The sequence below is a fragment of the Schistocerca cancellata genome, chromosome 5 (genome assembly GCF_023864275.1).
Source record: "Schistocerca cancellata isolate TAMUIC-IGC-003103 chromosome 5, iqSchCanc2.1, whole genome shotgun sequence".
NCBI classification, from domain to species: Eukaryota; Metazoa; Arthropoda; class Insecta; order Orthoptera; family Acrididae; genus Schistocerca; species Schistocerca cancellata.
Genome location: NC_064630.1, coordinates 526,253,089 through 526,270,397, shown reverse-complemented (window position 1 = coordinate 526,270,397; position 17,309 = coordinate 526,253,089). Strand labels below are relative to the sequence as shown.

Genomic DNA, 17,309 nt, shown 5'->3' with positions numbered 1-17,309 from the left:
TGCGAACTCTGGGAAATTGCCTGTGTCTGTCTGTATGCCGACAGTTCGTACCAGATAAAAATTGTCTTATGCCTTCAACTAATACTGAAAACTTGTTTTGTTTGTAAACTATGTTTTTGAAGAATGTGAAATATAAAATTAAGTCAGATGCAGTATGACTGTACTGCCATTTAAATGAGGCGCATTCACTGTTTTCTCTTCTCCCGTCCCCCCCCCCCCCCTCCCCATACTCTCGCTGAGACAGCGCGGCGCGTGGCGTGGGAGAAATGAGGAGTGAAGCTGAGCGCTTTGGCACTCGGGCCTTGGCATGGCTCACGAGTTGAAATCTCGAAATCTTGGCCACCCCTGCTCTATTGCCATGTTAGCGTTCCTGGAACTGCACAGTTACACTGTATATGGAACACCATACAGATTCAGTCACATCAGCAGTGTTGTCGTGCTCTCTGGAACACAATTGGTAAACATGCAGTTTAGGAGACAAGTCGGCATTAATCATGAATTGCAGTGAAGAGGCTACTATTATCAGTTGTCAAGTTGACAAACTAACGCTATAGTAGCATAGTGTGATGGGTCGCTTCCCTGAACTACTTTAAGATACTATCAGGATGATTCTTTACACAGTGTCACAGCAAGTTTGCAGCCCAAGTTTGTGCTCCCTCTCTAATAATATCTAATGTAGACCATGCATTCAACTCCTGAAAACCATTATTCCTACCTACCGTGTTTAGTTTATATTATTTGGATTATAATTGATAATTCTGATGTTCAGAACAACAGCCCAATTCTTGTTCCCACAGTTTCTGCTCAGATAACAGTAATAATAATAATAATAATAATAATAATAACAATAAATATTAAGTATGCTTGGATTTCTAACAGCACAGAAAGACCAGCTGTGCTTCAAAGTACGAGGAAAACAGAGCAAAATATAAGTCTTGCGAACCACTGGACACCGCGACTTCAAACGCCAGCAGGCTCAGCTCTTGACTGCGTGGGCGACCACTGCACTGTAGGAGTGGGAATAGACCGTACCACTAGGCAGGCTGTGAGCACGTATCATGCCGGTCCTGTAAGCCTCTGCCACGCAGTCCTGCATGAAGGCCTCCTGCAGCTGCTGCGGAATCCTGCCGACGAAAGGGTTTATTGCATTCACTGTATCTGCAACACACAAAGCAATGCGGTCTACAAGTAACAGCACGTGTAGCGTGAGCCACATATTAGGCTAATGCATAAGTTCGTAATGTTTTTGAGAGATGTCACGCCACTCTCTCACTTTAACAACGTTGTCAGTCCAGTTTAGGGCACGATCTCTGTTGTAACGGCGACCGGAATGGTCGCGGGGTAGTAGCGAACAACAACGGGAGAGGACGGACATCACCAACGGAGGACGTTACGACACAACGAGGACAACAGAGTAATGAACCAAACAAGACAACCACATCCACTGGAATAGAAACACAAAAGTCAATACGCTGTCTGAGGCGATATGTCCTGAGACGCACGCGATGTTAGACTGCTGGCAGAGCGCGAGGCAGGCGCTTAAGTATGCTATCGGAGGCGCCGCTATTGGCCGCTGGGACCACGTGTTCCACTGTGACGCCCTCACACTAAAAGCGGGCCAGGAGGCGTGCGCCGCCACAGCTTATGGCGCGATGGTGCAGAGACCTCTATGGGTCTTCGACGTCTTTGACGTCTGGCACGGATTCAAATTCCGCGGCTCGCGGTACCAGATCCCTCCCCCCTGAAACTTGCGCAGAGGTGGGCGGCATTGGGAAGAGGAGCCGTGACAGCCAATCCAGAGTCCAGGGCAGGGGAGGGAGCCGCCGATCCACCTGGAGGCGGAGACGGCCAGCGGCAGGCCCGCGGGGAGACAGCCACCAGGGGCTGGGACGGTGACTCGACAACCACGTCCGTAGCCGAAGGAGGTAGGGAAAGAGGCTTTGGCGCCAGTCCCGGGGCAGTACAAGGGCGGAGCCGATTATCATGGCAGCGCTCCAACGCTTTCGACGTCGCACACTGCCCAACCCGCCTTGTGCCCGTACTTGCTGGTCCACACGGCCGTGCCAAGGGCATACCGCCGCGAGGGCTGGGAGTGGGGGCGGGAGGAGGACGGCATCAGCAAATGGAGCAGGGTGCATGGCTGACGCCCATGAAGGAGCTCTGCCGGACTGCATCCGTCATTGGGCATAGTGCGATAGGTGCTCAAAAACATGTTGAGGGCCGACGTGGTAGGGTATGTGTCGACCACCTTAGTCACCTGGTGTTTAAAAGTGCGGACAAGCCTCTCTCCTGCGCCATTGGATGAAAGGTAGAAAGGGGGGCTATGGATATGTTTGATACCGTTGGCCTGACAGAAGTCATGGAAGGAGGACACTATGAATTGGGGAGTATCATCGAAGACCAATGTGTGCGGCAGACCCTCGATGACGAAAACCTGGGCCAGGGCCATGAGTGTAGCCTCCGTGGTGGTGGATCCCATTCGGACAACATGTGGGTGTTTGGAGTAGGCATCAACGACGAATAACCACATGGACCCCAAAAACGGGCCCACAAAATCGATATGGATGCATCCCAGGGCTGGCTAGGCACAGGCCATGGTGCAAACGACTGAGGGGGGCTCGCCTGGTGACGTGCACAGACAGTACACCCACGGACCAGGCACTCAATATCGCCATCGATGCTGGGCCAATACACACGCCGGCGAGCCAAAACTTTCATACGGGACATACCCCAGTGCTTGTGGTGTAACAAACTGAGCACCCGAAGCCGCAATTCCAGAGGGGTGACCACCCAGTGGGCATCCAACTCCATGGCCAACAAAAGGACATCATCGACCACAGAGCGCCTGTGAGACAGGTGGCGCCAGAGGCTAAAATCAGACTGCATCCAACGAGTGACATAGGACGGCCACCCGTGGACCACATAGTTGAGAACCTGCCACAAGACAGGGTCGCAGCAGGTAGCCGCAGCAACATCAGCAGCCATAGGAGGAAGACTGTCCTGCGCATCCCAGAGGGCGGAATCAATGTGAAAGGCAGGATCAGGGCCTGCTGGTAGGCATGACAAAGCATCCGCATTAGCATGCTGGGCGGTGGGCTTATACAGGATGGTGTAAGTCTAATTACGTAAAAACAATGCCCAGCGCTGGAGACATTGAGCCATCCGCTCGGGAAGGTGAGAGTGGAGCCCAAAAAATGTAACCAAGGACTTGTGGTCCATCAGGAGGGTGAACTTTGCCCCAAAGAGATAGGTGTGAAATTTTTGGTTGGCGAACGCGATCACCAGGGCCTCCTTTTCAATCTGGGAGTAGTTCCGTTGTGCTGGGTTCAACTTCTTAGAGGCATAAGCGATGGGCTGTTCAGAGTCATTGGCATCCTGGTGCGTGAGGATGGCCCCAATACCGTATGCTAACGCATCAGCTGCCACAACCAAGGGTCTGTCTGGAGAGAAGGGAGTAAGGCTAGGGGCAGACTTCAGCATCACCTTTAAATGGAGAAAAGCCTTGTCACAGGCAGGAGTCCAAACAAAAGGTACCCCTTTGTGATGCAAGTGATTGAGGAGTTCAGCAACGGATGCAACCTGTGGCAAGAACTTTAATAAGTATCCTTGCCCAAGAACACCTGCAGTTCCGATAAGTCCTTAGGACGAGGAAGGGCCTCAATGGCCACGACATTACGACCCGAAGGGCGAATGCCATCTTTGCTAAGCCAGTGGCCAAAGTATTCCACTTCCGGTTGAAAAAAAACAACACTTGTCCAGCCAACAGCTGAGACCAGCAGACTGCAGAGCATGAAATAAGGCGCTGTGGTTTTGCAAATGTTCCTGGCGGGAACACCCGGTGACTAAGATGACATCTAGATAATTCACACATGCAGGAATAGGCTGTGTAAGCTGCTCCAGGAATCGCTGGAAAATGGCCGGCGCCGAAGAGACACCAAGGGGAAGGAGCTTGTACTTATACAATCCGAAAGGCGTTTTAATAACCATGATGTTCTGAGATTCGGCATCCAAGGGCAACTGGTGGTATGCCTCAGCCAGGTCGATCTTGGAAAAATACTCTCCCCTGGCAAGCTTGGCAAGCTGGTCTTCCTGTCAGGGAATGGGGTAAGTGTGGTGATGTGCATCTGAAAGCCGGAAGCACATCCAGTGCAAACAACGACGCAAAAGTGGAGCACAGATCGTCCAAGTCCTGAAAGGGAACAGCCATTGAAACGACATGAACTTCGTCATAAATTGAAAAGCCAAACAGTTGAATCGCATCCAGGCCAAAAATATTCGAAACCGACGGATGGTCGACGATGAAGAGAGTAAGGAGCCCTGGAACCCGCTTGTACGTTCCCTGGACGACGAACTGCCCACGAAGGGCAATGGAACCGTCTCCATAAGCGACCAAATGGCGAGAGGGAGGCGTCAATGCAGGAGAGCCCAGCCCCATATATGTTGCCATACTAATCAGGGAGCGAGCGGTCTAAGGCGCTGCAGTCATGGACTGTGCAGCTGGTCCCGGCAGAGGTTTGAGTCCTCCCTCGGGCATGGGTGTGTGTGTGTTTGTCCTGAGGATAATTTAGGTTAAGTAGTGTGTAAGCTCAGGGACTGATGACCTCAGCAGTTAAGTCCTATAAGATTTCACATACATTTGAACATTTCAATAAGGGAAACGGTGGCCCAGTGTCGACCTGAAAACTGACATCCTCTGTGAAAATGCGGAGTTTGAGGGGTCATCCTGTGGGACGACCGATTGCAGAGCATGGACGGTATCTTTAGGCCCAGGAGGGGCAGGACTGGATCTAGTCGAGCGACTACGACAAACCGATCGAATGTGGCCCTCCTTGTGACACGGCATGCACGTTTTCCAGCGGTGGGGACAAGCATCCTGCGAATGTGCAGTAAAGCACTTTGGGCAAGATGGAAGTGGGCCGCGTGACCGGCGATGAGGGGCGACCGAAGGTGCCGATGCCATAGAGACGTCGGACCACAAGGAGTCCCAATGGCGCCGGACTCTGTCAGCCGGGCCACGTCGACGTCGCAAGGGCGTAACCCATTGTCACGCCGCGATCACCACCACCTGCAGACGCTCATTAGCCGCTTGAGCAATTTCAAAGGAGTGGGCAATGCGGAGAATCTCTTCCAAGGAAGGGTTGTCTAGTTTCAACGCCGCATTATGGACATCAGGATCGGGAGCCAGCTGAGCCACCACATCCCAGATCAGGGAGTCTGCATACGAAGCCTTACACTGCTGATTGGTGCACGTAAAATTGCATCGACAGCTGAGACCCTGCAAGTCCATGACCCAGGAACGATGCGATTGACCAGGCTTTTTATGGTACTGGTGGAACTCCAGCCGAGAGGCGACCACATGGTAGCGTTGGGAATAATAGTTTGTCAGCAAAAGGCAGATCTCCTGGAAAGAGAGAGCCACAGGATCGGACAAAGGTGCCAACTTGCAGAGAAGAAAGAACATGTCCGGAGAGGCCCAAGACGAAAACAACGACTGCTGCAAGGAGTCGTCCGTGACTAGAAAAGCCGTGAGATGTTGTTTCAGCCAATGTAAGTAGGTTTCCTGGTCCTCTTTTGCGTCATTAAAGGGTGGAAACGATGGCGGACGCAGGAAAGCATCGGACACACAAGTACTCAAAAGCTGTTGCAGTAACGCGTCTTGGGCATCGACTTTGTCCGTTGGCGACTACAGCGACTTTTGTAAGATGTCTAACAAAAGCTGCTGCTGCTGCAAGAGCTGCTGCTGTTGCTCCAGCAGACAGACCAACTTCGTCTCCATACAAACATCGACCGCCGTTTACCTCGTCGCCAAAAATGTTGTAACGGCGACCGGAACGGTTCCGGGGTAGAAGTGACTGAAACGCGGAGGGACCCGCGGAGCGGCCCACGAACAACAACACAACGGGAGAGGATGGACACGACCAACAGAGGACGTTACGACACAACAAGAACAGACAACAGAGTAACGAACCAAACAAGACAAACGCGTCAACTGGAACAGAAACACGAAAGTCAGTACGCTGTCTGAGGCGATATGTCCTGAGACGCACGCAATGTGACTGCTGCCGGAGCGTTTTTTTTTTTTCCTTTATTGATTTTCAATTTCCCCCGAAGGGGGCGGGCTGGCAGCAGCTTAGTACGCTGCTCTACAGCCTACAGACTTTTATTTTAAAAACGGAAGAAGAAAAGAAACAAGAAAAACAGGCGATAAAACGGTGACATAAAGTGTAAAATGGCGGAAAAATGCGGAAAGTTAAAACAGAAAGCAAAAGGGGTTGGCAATGTTAATAAAAGACGCAGGAATCAGTCAAGTAACATAGTACACACACAATTAAAAAACACGGCGACAGTCTGGTTTCTGTTCGCAAGAGATAAAAAGTACACCCAGAGACAGTATGATGGCTGTTCGCAACACTTCCCAAAAAAACACAACACGGAACACTTACTGTAAAACACTCACTGTAAAACACTGCACGAAAAGGGCGGCACAAAGATGACACTCCCGAGCCAAAGGCAGATGGGGGGGGGGGGGGTGGACCTGGAGGAGGGGGAAGAACAAGGAGGGAGGAAGGAAAAAAACGAAAAGGGGGGGAACCAAGGAGGGAGAGGACTAATAAAGGGGGGAGGGGCAGGGCAGACACGAGAGGGAATGAGAGGAGGCTGAGGAGGGAAATGCAAAAGGACTCAGGGGAGAGAAGGGGGCAGAGAGAGGGGAGGTGGGGAAAAAAGAGGATGGAAGGGGGGGAGAGGGAGCCCGGGAAAAGGACAGAGGAAAGGAGGGGGAGTGAGGATCAGAGTTGATAGGAGGGATAAATGGAGGGAGAGAGGGCATCATCCAGTAGGGGGAGTTGATGGAAGCCACCTTGGGAAAGGAGATGAAGGGTGTAGAGATGGAGGGTAAGGGGGACACAACAGTGAAGACGTGGCAGGGGGCGGGGATGGGAGAGGAGAGGAGCAACCAGGGGTGAGGGGGATCAAGGTGGCGGAAGGTGTACAGGATGCGGATATGTTTGAGGACTAGGAGCAGATGGGGGAAAGGAATGAGGTCATAGAGGATCCGCGTGGGGGACGGGAGGCGTATACGGAAGGCGAGGCGGAGTGCATGACGCTCAAGGATCTGGAGGGACTTATAGATTTTGGGGGGGGGGGGCACATAACCAGGCAGGACTGGCATAACAGAGGATGGGACATATTAAGGATTTGTAGGTGTGGAGGATGGTAGAGGGGTGCAACCCTCATGTCTGGCCAGAGACGAGTATGAGGAGTCAGAGGGGGTTGTGGGCTTTGGATTGGATGGAGCGGAGATGAGGGATCCAGGTGAGGTGACAGTCAATGGTGAGGCCAAGGTAGGTGAGGGTGGGGGTGAGGCAGACAGGACGGGCGCAGACAGTAAGGGAGAAATCCAGGAGCCGGAAGGAGCGAGTGGTACGACCTATGATGATTGCCTGGGTCTTGGAAGGATTGATTTTCAGGAGACATGCACAAAAAGGTCAATGTGATTCTGGAGAAGGCGTTGGGACCGTTGGAGGGTAGGAGCGAGGGTGAGGAATGCGGTGTCATCAGCATATTGCAAGAGGTGTACTGGAGGAGGGGGTTGGGGCATATCTGCTGTGTACAGGAGGTAGAGGAGAGGGGAGAGGACAGAGCCCTGGGGCACACCTGCAGAGGGGTAAAAGGTGTGGGAATTGGCATTATGGATGGTAACATAGGTGGGGTGGTGCCTGCCGGAGCGCGAGGCAGGCACTTCAGTATGCTATTGGGGGTGCAGCTTTTGGCCGCTGGCAACATGTCTTCCACTGTGGCGCCCTCACACTAAATGCGGGCCAGGAGGCGCGCGCCACCACAGCCTACGGCGCGATAGTGCAGAGGCCTCTATGGGTCTTCGAAGTCCATGACGTCTGGCGCGGATTCAAATTCCGCGGCGCGCGTTACCAGAAAAAATGGTACAAATGACTCTGAGCACTATGGGACTTAGACCGGAGCGGTCGCGCGGTTCCAGTCTGTAGCGCCTAGAACCGCTCGGCCACCCCGGCCAGCGCAGTACTAGAATCTCGGTGTTCCCCAGTACTACATTTCCAATATGTGGTTAATGACTTTTCTACATGAGAAAATTGTGGCCACAATGTTCTGCATGTATAATACATAGAGAGCTTGTACTGAGGGGGCGGTAGTGGAGGCGACCGAAAACGAGGAATGAGATGAATTGGGGGCCAGAAATACTGAGCACAGCAACCTGGTCATGTGAGTAATTCTGGGTTCTTACCTGCAGAGGAACTTCTGGTCGAAGCATTCTCCTTCTTCCGCTTAGGGTCAGATAGAAGGGCGCCAGTTTGCAAAACATTTTACCTGGGCCAGACGCCAGTCCATCATAGAACACAGCCAGGTGGCTGAAAGTGGGAGGAGGAAATCAGTTAAGGGAGAACGCTGTAAACTGAGGTTTTGTGTGAGCGATGGGAAGGTCATAAAACTCAACGCATTCTCATGTTAGAAGTTGGGACAGTACAGACAGAGCAGTTAGCGTACGTGTCTAGTGGAGACAGGACTGTGACCTCCCCCTGACGCCAGGAAGTCGCCACATTCTTTTAGTGAGTGGCAAAAACATATATTTCACGGGTAGGACAGTCTGGGAAGCTTAACAGCCTTCTTTCAGAAATTGGAAATGGTCAGCCCAGAAAGATAGGACACTCCATAAATGAGGGTCTGTGGTCCCATGTAGGTAGATGTTTTTTTGCCAAAACTTGACCATGTTTACCGTGAGAACGACGGCTCCCTGCTCTAAAATCTTCTTTTTTCAGATAAGAGAGATTTGGAGTCGCTGATTGGCTCTTCTCAGAAGATGCAACGTAGTGGCTTGGTCCTCCAGCGTGGGAACCCCAGTGCTGCGTCTGGATTGGCTACCAGACCAACAGAACAGTCAAGAGGCAAGATTCAAAGAGTAGAGGAAAGTTCGATTGGTTTGTGTAATGTGACGGCGATTTCGTTTTACTAATTTGGCTCCCGTACCGAGGCTTGGTGGAAAGTGGTTGTGATTCTTCAAGGTTTTCGTCTTGTGATCCATCCCTGGTGAAGAACTTCAGGTCTTTCCCTAGCATGTGAGACTTGTATTCTGTCTTGTAGTGGACTACGAGCCTGTGGCGGTTTCCAACTGTACTGACAGTTGAACTGCGGATATATCCTGTGTCACGAGGGTGAATTTATTAGTCCAGAGTCGGCCGTCTGACGTTTAACATCCCAGCTAGCTAGCCTGTGGCGTTCTGATAACCAGAACTTTAGACCCCGTCGTTTGCAAATTTTCGTTGACGCATTGGAATATTACAGCTGCCACAGGGACCACTCCTCGCCTTCAGCGCGCCGTTTTCTGCTGCACCGACGTAGGGTTGTTAAATTATATTCACGGCTCCCTTTTCTCAGCTAAACCATAGCCTGTGGTATAGATGATCGTAGTTGATTCCATTTCAATAGAGTTGGGCCTCACAGGGGATTTAGGTCCCAAACTCAGCGACGCGGGATTCCCCGACGGGCTGGTGCGTCTAATACACTCATACCTCACAGACAGGAGTTTCAACACTTTGTAAGTAGGCTGTTTATGTTTTCTTATCGGCAACGTTACGTAGCGCACGGTATGAAAATCACTGGCTGTGCTGTGTGCAGTCTGTAACTAGTTTGCATTGTTATCTGCCATTGTAGTGTTGGGCAGCGGCAGCTGGATGTGAACAGCGCGTAGCGTTGCGCAGTTGGAGGTGAGCCGCCAGCAGTGGTGGATGTGGGGAGAGAAATGGCGGAGACTTGAAATTTGTAAGACTGGATGGCATATATATTATGATTATTAAGGTAAATACATTGTTTGTTCTCTATTAAAATCTTTCATTTGCTAACTATGCCTATCAGTAGTTAGTGCCTTCAGTAGTTTGAATCTTTTATTTAGCTGGCAGTAGTGGCGCTCGCTGTATTGCAGTAGTTCGAGTAACGAAGATTTTTGGTGAGGTAAGTGATTTGTGAAAGGTACAGGTTAATGTTAGTCAGGGCCATTCCTTTGTAGGGATTTCTGAAAGTCAGATTGCGTTGCGCTAAAAAAATATTGTGTGTCAGTTTAAGCACAGTCTTGTATAAATGTTCAAATGGGGACGTTTCAACTGACGTGCAGGGAAGACAATCATCAAGACACAGTATACACGCGGGAGTACCCCAGGGAAGCATCTTAGGGCCCCTACTGTTTAACCTCTACATAAACGATCTCCCAACCACACACAACACAACGATGGTAATCTACGCGGATGACACAGCCATCCTCGCGCAAGATTGGAAACCATCAAACATTACGTCACGCTTACAGACTGCACTCAGAGTGGCTGAGCCTTGGTTGGAGAAATGGCGTGTTAGAGTAAACGTCGACAAGTGCGAAGCCGTTCTGTTCACTAGAAGACCGAAGCAACTGCGCAAACACCGATACTGCAGACCAATAACTCTACATGCACGCCCAATAGGTTTCCGCGAGAAAGTCAAACACCTCGGTGTCTGGCTGGACCGGAAATTACTCAGGGGGGACCACATACAACACATGACCAACCGAACTAGCGCGAGGCTCAAACAGCTCTATCCTATGCTCAACAGGCGTAGCACACTGAACAGAAGGGTGTCGAGGTCCATGTACATGACACTTATTCGACCCCTGATGACGTATGCAGCTCCTGTCTGAGGATACGCTGCGCCTACACGCCTGCGCCGTCTGCAGCTCATACAAAACAAAGTACTGAAAATCAAATGCTCCACGATACACACGCATCGCGGACCTTCGCCGGGAATACCGACTTAAGACTCTCTCGGAGATAATCCACAAACTCACCACAAGACTATACAGAAACTCCAGACATTGGCAGAACCCGTTTATTCTGAATCTGGGGAACTACGACCACAACCATAGATGGAAATATAAAAGACCAAAAGACATACTTGTAAGGACCTAACATCTATGGCCAAGCACACGCAAACACAAGGGTACAGGTGAGCCCCTGTTAATCAGACGCCATTACTGGATATCCAGCTGGAACACACTGCCGAATAACTGGCACCACGCAGGGAAGCCGTACCGTACACTGCATGCAGACAAGCTCCAAACATCCCCCACACTGTGAGATGATCTATGGCCGATCTACCACTACTATATAACGATCTTGATTGTTCCAGGAATGTAGCGGCTTCAGCAACTGGGATACATCGTCATCGCATGCCACGGTAATGATGCATGATACCCATACTAACAAATCCAACCTTGCATGAACTAATCGAATCGAAACACTTGCACCAGGCGAACGGTCTCCCCGACGGGTGGCCCTAGTCACGACATTCTTATTTACTGTTACTATTCACGTTTACATACCGTCATTTTGTCGTTTTGAGTAGTGAGTGGAGCTGTGGGCGCTAGCAAATGAAGTGCCAAGGGGAGAAATCGGAACATTTCCGACATATTCATGTGCTTGAGTTTAATAGAGGCGTGACAGCAGCGGAAGCAGCCAAAAACATTTCCGTCGTGTATGGGGATAATGCCACTTGACAGAGCACAGCAAGAAAATTGTTTTCTCGGTTTAAGAAGGGTCGTTTTGACATTAGTGACCCTCCACCTTCAGGGAGGCCTTTAGAGTTTGATGAAGATGGGTTAAACGCTATAATCCACAATTATCCACGTCACTGTCAAATGTGATGAAAAGTGATAATTCCACCACTACGCGACATTTTCATGCCATGAGGAAGCTTCAAAAATCGAGTGTACAGGTACTGCATCCAGTAAGTCAAAATCAAAAAAAATCAATGGGGGGCCATATGTGCGTCCGGCCGCCGGAGTGGCCATGCGGTTCTAGGCGCTACAGTCTGGAACCGCGAGACCGCTACGATCGCAGGTTCGAATCCTGCCTCGGGCATGGTTGTGTGTGATGTCCTTAGGTTAGTTAGGTTTAAGTAGTTCTAAGTTCTAGAGGACTGATGACCTCAGAAGTTGAGTCCCATAGTGCTCAGAGCCATTTGAACCATATATGCGTCTCTGCTTGCTCGTCAGTAAGTGGCTCATGAACAACACTGACCAGTCCTATCGAGTATCGTTACTGCTGACGATAAATGATGTCTTTATGCTATCGTAACGAAAATAAAGGAATGGTTGAGCCCAAACCAAGCTCCAACTCCCTATAGAAGTAACCGCAAGTAACTGTGCGCAACTACAAAAGATAATGTTATTTATCTGGTGCAACAGTGACGGTGTGGTGTACCACGAATTGTTTCCCTGAAGTGTAACCATCACTGCTGACATCTGTTATCAACAACTGAGACGTCTTGCCCACGTAATCCAAGAACAACGTCCAGAAAGACTGCGTGAAGTGATTCTACTCCATGGCAACACATGGATGCATTGTGTTAGATTGAAAAAAAGCAATATGCAGAAGTTGTGTTGGGAACTCATTGCGCACCCACTTTATTCAGCTGATCTTGCGCCCTCAGGTTTTCACCTTTTCTGAACTACATCGAGCAAACTTCAAGGAACTTCCTTTCTGGATGGAAACGCACTACGAACATGGCTCGACGAGATCTCCGCCTCAAAACCACGTCGGTTCCACAGCTGCTGGATCGAAGAGTTATCTCAGTGCTAGCGGACTGTTGTAAATAGTGAAGGAGAATACACATACATCAAAAAAGTTTTGCATCACCCCGGTTCCCTGAAGACAGACGCTGACTGTGGATATTGTATCACAGACACAGTCCCTTTGACTGTTCAGAGATGTCACTAAACCCACCCCAAGACGCAAACAACCATGCATGAGCAGCTCCTATTAGACGGAGGGTGTCCCACAGCCAAATAGTTCCAGTCATTCTACCAGGCAAGAGATACACGGCTCGTGTTGTCTGAAGTTCAACTATGCCTAGACGGTCAATACCATGGTTGGAACGCATCCGAATTGTTACTTTGTGCCAGGAAGGGCTCTCAACAAGGGAAGTGTCCAGGCGTCTCGGAGTGAACCAAAGTGATGTTGTTCGGACATGGGGGAGATACAGAGAGATACACAGAGACAGGAACTGTCGATGACATGCCTCGCTCAGGCCGCCCAAAGGCTACTACAGCAGTGGATGACCGCTACCTACGGATTATGGCTCGTAGGAACCCTGACAAGAACGCCACAGGACGTTGTGTTACGACTCAAACTGTGCGCAGTAGTCCGCATGATGCGCAATTTCGCTGCCGACGTCCATGGCGAGGTCCATCTTTGCAACCACGACGCCATGCAACGCGGTACAGATGGGCCGAACGACATGCCACATGGACCACTCAGGATTGGCATCACGTTCTCTTCACCGGTGAGAGTCGCATATACCCTCAACCAGACAATCGTCGAAGACGTGTATGGAGGCAACCCGATCAGGCTGAACGTCTTAGACACATTGTCGAGCGAGTGCAGCAAGGCGGAGGTTCTCTGATGTTTTGAGGTGACATTATGTGGGGCCGACGTACGCCGCTGGTGGTCGTGGAAGACGCCATAACGTAACGGCTGTACGATACGATAGTGCAACCATACCGTCAGCATATTGGCGAGGTATTCGTCTTCATGGACGACAATTCACGGTCTCATCGTGCACATCTTGTGAATGACTTCCTTCAGGATAACGACATCGCTCGACTAGAGTGGCCAACATGTTCTCCAAACATGAACCCTATCGAACATGACTGGGATAGATTGAAATCGGCTGTTTATGGACGACGTGACCCATAAACTACTCTGAGGGATCCATGCCGAATCGCCATTGAGGAGTGGGACAATTTGGACCAACAGTGCCTTAATGAACTTGTGGATAGTACGCCACGACGAATACAGTCATACATCAGTGCAAGAGGGCATGCTACTGTGTATTAGAGGTACCGGTGTGTACAGCAATCTGGGCCACCACCTGTGAAGGTCTCGCTGTACGGTGATACAACATGCAGTGTGTGGTTTTCATGAGCAATAAAAATGGCGGAAATGATGTTTATGTTGATCTCTATTCCAATTTTCTGTACAGGTTCCGCAACTCTCGGGACCGAGGTGATTCAAAACTATTTTTTTTATTTGTGTATTACGTAAGGTTTAAGTCGCCATTACAGCTATCTGTTGTGTTTACTAAACTTACAGAAAAAAGCTAGAACTTACACACCAACCCAATGCAACTGTTGACTTTAAATACAGGACGGGTGTCCATGAAAGAAGGACCCAGTAAGAAATTTTGTTAGTACTAACCGTAAGCCTTGTAGACTATTGGTTCAAGGTCACAATTAAAACTGTTTTATATGAGCGCATGCACGAGTACTGCCTTGTTGTTTCTCCACTATCACCGCCATGTACGCCACATTCCCAAAATGGCGATGCTTGAGCGAGACGCGTTTTGTATTCTACAGTTTGCTAAGAGTGAATCTGCAGTTTCACTTCAACGTGCGTTTTGTTTAAAGTTTAATTGTCGCCTTCTGTCTAGCAAAAGCATCCGCCAATTTCATGGTCAGTTCGAAATGACTGGATATACACTCCTGGAAATGGAAAAAAGAACACATTGACACCGGTGTGTCATACCCACCATACTTGCCCCGGACACTGCGAGAGGGCTGTACAAGCAATGATCACACGCACGGCACAGCGGACACACCAGGAACCGCGGTGTTGGCCGTCGAATGGCGCTAGCTGCGCAGCATTTGTGCACCGCCGCCGTCAGTGTCAGCCAGTTTGCCGTGGCATACGGAGCTCCATCGCAGTCTTTAACACTGGTAGCATGCCGCGACAGCGTGGACGTGAACCGTATGTGCAGTTGACGGCCTTTGAGCGAGGGCGTATAGTGGGCATGCGGGAGGCCGGGTGGACGTACCGCCGAATTGCTCAACACGTGGGGCGTGAGGTCTCCACAGTACATCGATGTTGTCGCCAGTGGTCGTCGGAAGGTGCACGTGCCCGTCGACCTGGGACCGGACCGCAGCGACGCACGGATGCACGCCAAGACCGTAGGATCCTACGCAGTGCCGTAGGGGACCGCACCGCCACTTTCCAGCAAATTAGGGACACTGTTGCTCCTGGGGTATCGGCGAGGACCATTCGCAACCGTCTCCATGAAGCTGGGCTACGGTCCGGCACACCGTTAGGCCGTCTTCTGCTCACGCCCCAACATCGTGCAGCCCGCCTCCAGTGGTGTCGCGACAGGCGTGAATGGAGGGACGAATGGAGACGTGTCGTCTTCAGCGATGAGAGTCGCTTCTGCCTGGTGCCAATGATGGTCGTATGCGTGTTTGGCGCCGTGCAGGTGAGCGCCACAATCAGGACTGCATACGACCGAGGCACACAGGGCCAACACCCGGCATCATGGTGTGGGGAGCGATCTCCTACATTGGCCGTACACCACTGGTGATCGTCGAGGGGACACTGAATAGTGCACGGTACATCCAAACCGTCATCGAACCCCTCGTTCTACCATTCCTAGACCGGCAAGGGAACTTGCTGTTCCAACAGGACAATGCACGTCTGCATGTATCCCGTGCCACCCAACGTGCTCTAGAAGGTGTAAGTCAACTACCCTGGCCAGCAAGATCTCCGGATCTGTCCCCTATTGAGCATGTTTGGGACTGGATGAAGCGTCGTCTCACGCGGTCTGCACGTCCAGCACGAACGCTGGTCCAACTGAGGCGCCAGGTGGAAATGGCATGGCAAGCCGTTCCACAGGACTACATCCAGCATCTCTACGATCGTCTCCATGGGAGAATAGCAGCCTGCATTGCTGCGAAAGGTGGATATACACTGTACTAGTGCCGACATTGTGCATGCTCTGTTGCCTGTGTCTATGTGCCTGTGGTTCTGTCAGTGTGATCATGTGATGTATCTGACCCCAGGAATGTGTCAATAAAGTTTCCCCTTCCTGGGACAATGAATTCACGGTGTTCTTATTTCAATTTCCAGGAGTGTATGTGTAAAGGGAAAAGAACAGGATGACCTAAAGAGCCTTTAAGGGATGTTGGCCTTGCCAGAGCATCTTACTTTCGTAGGCCTAAGAAATCTGTTCAGAAATAAGATCTAGAACTTCGGTTGCCAAAGACGACAGTGTGGAAAGCTTTAACAAAAGGTTTACACATGCTTCCATGTCGGTGACAGCTGTTACAGGCCTTAAAGCCGGATGACAAAGATGTACGTTACAACTTTGCAAATGTAGTGTGGCAGCGAGAAGATTACTTCTCGATCGTATGGTGTTTAATGGTGAGGCAACTTCTCATCTAAGTGGAAAGGTAAATACCCATAATTTTGATACCTGGGGGGTAGAACATCCTCATGAGTATCAAGAAGGTTCGCTAAAATTAAACGCTTTCTCTGATGTATCCTTATGTTAAGAGCACTGACGATATTTTTGTTCTACTGGAGCTGGCGTAATAGTGGTGACTTACATGGATGCGTTGCAAGAATGCTTCTTACCCCAGTTTAAAGGTAAACCTGAAAAATTTATTTCGCAACAAAATGGGGCCATTATCCTTTGCCATTTCTCTGCACGAGAGTGTTTCAACGTCGAAGTCCCTGGATGTTGGGTTGGTCGCAATGGTCAATATGATGGAGCTCTTTTCCGCTGCCCTTCGCGTTCATCTATCTTCACGTGTAGCTGTTTCTTTCTTTGGGGTTTTTACAAAAGACCGTGCATACGTCCTGCCTCTACTTAATGATTTGTGAGAGTTGAGACACAGAATGGGAGGGGCTGTTGCTTCCATTGATCCAGATTTGTTAACCAAAGTATGGGAAGATTTTCTTATCCCTGGTCAAGAGTTGCGAGACCATTCTCATGGCTTGTTGCTTGGCTGCTGGTTGGGCAGATTTCCACACGTTTGGGGACTGCTGACGAACAGATGACTAGCAAACTTTCACCAGAAGCCCTCGACCAGTGGGAGTATCCTCTTACGAAGTATTAAGGTGAGTAAAATTGTGTAAATTTTTAAAACTAGTTACATAACACGCAGACAGTTAAGCCATAGTTCTTCAATCATGCATCATCTCTTACCTAGTAAGAGAAGGGCTTCTACCAAGGAACGCATGACATTTGCTGAAAATGGAAATAGTGTTAGTCAGCAACAGCTTCTGTTTCAAAACGTTTTTAACTTTTAACTGGTCTTAGATAGTACTTCTTCTTATTTTGATTTCACTTACTGATTACTAGTGTGCTGTAAAGTTGTAATGTAACACACACATTCTTCTATACACTGTTGACAATATTTTCTCGACTGAAACACTCTTAAATTTGAATAGAATATTTCTCCATTGGTACATGATCATGTTGTACCTTGG

General features: G+C 50.0%; 1 protein-coding gene across 1 annotated transcript in view; it reads right to left on the bottom strand.

Moving 5' to 3' along the window:
• Nucleotides 1–976: 976 nt before the first annotated feature.
• The window catches only part of LOC126188656 (juvenile hormone acid O-methyltransferase-like), a 53,159-nt gene continuing 36,826 nt past the window's right edge, over nt 977–17,309 (bottom strand). Inside the window, exon 4 of the mRNA XM_049930260.1 lies at nt 977–1,158. Within this exon, the coding sequence (XP_049786217.1) occupies nt 977–1,158 (182 nt within the window). The remainder of the gene's footprint in view (nt 1,159–17,309) is intronic.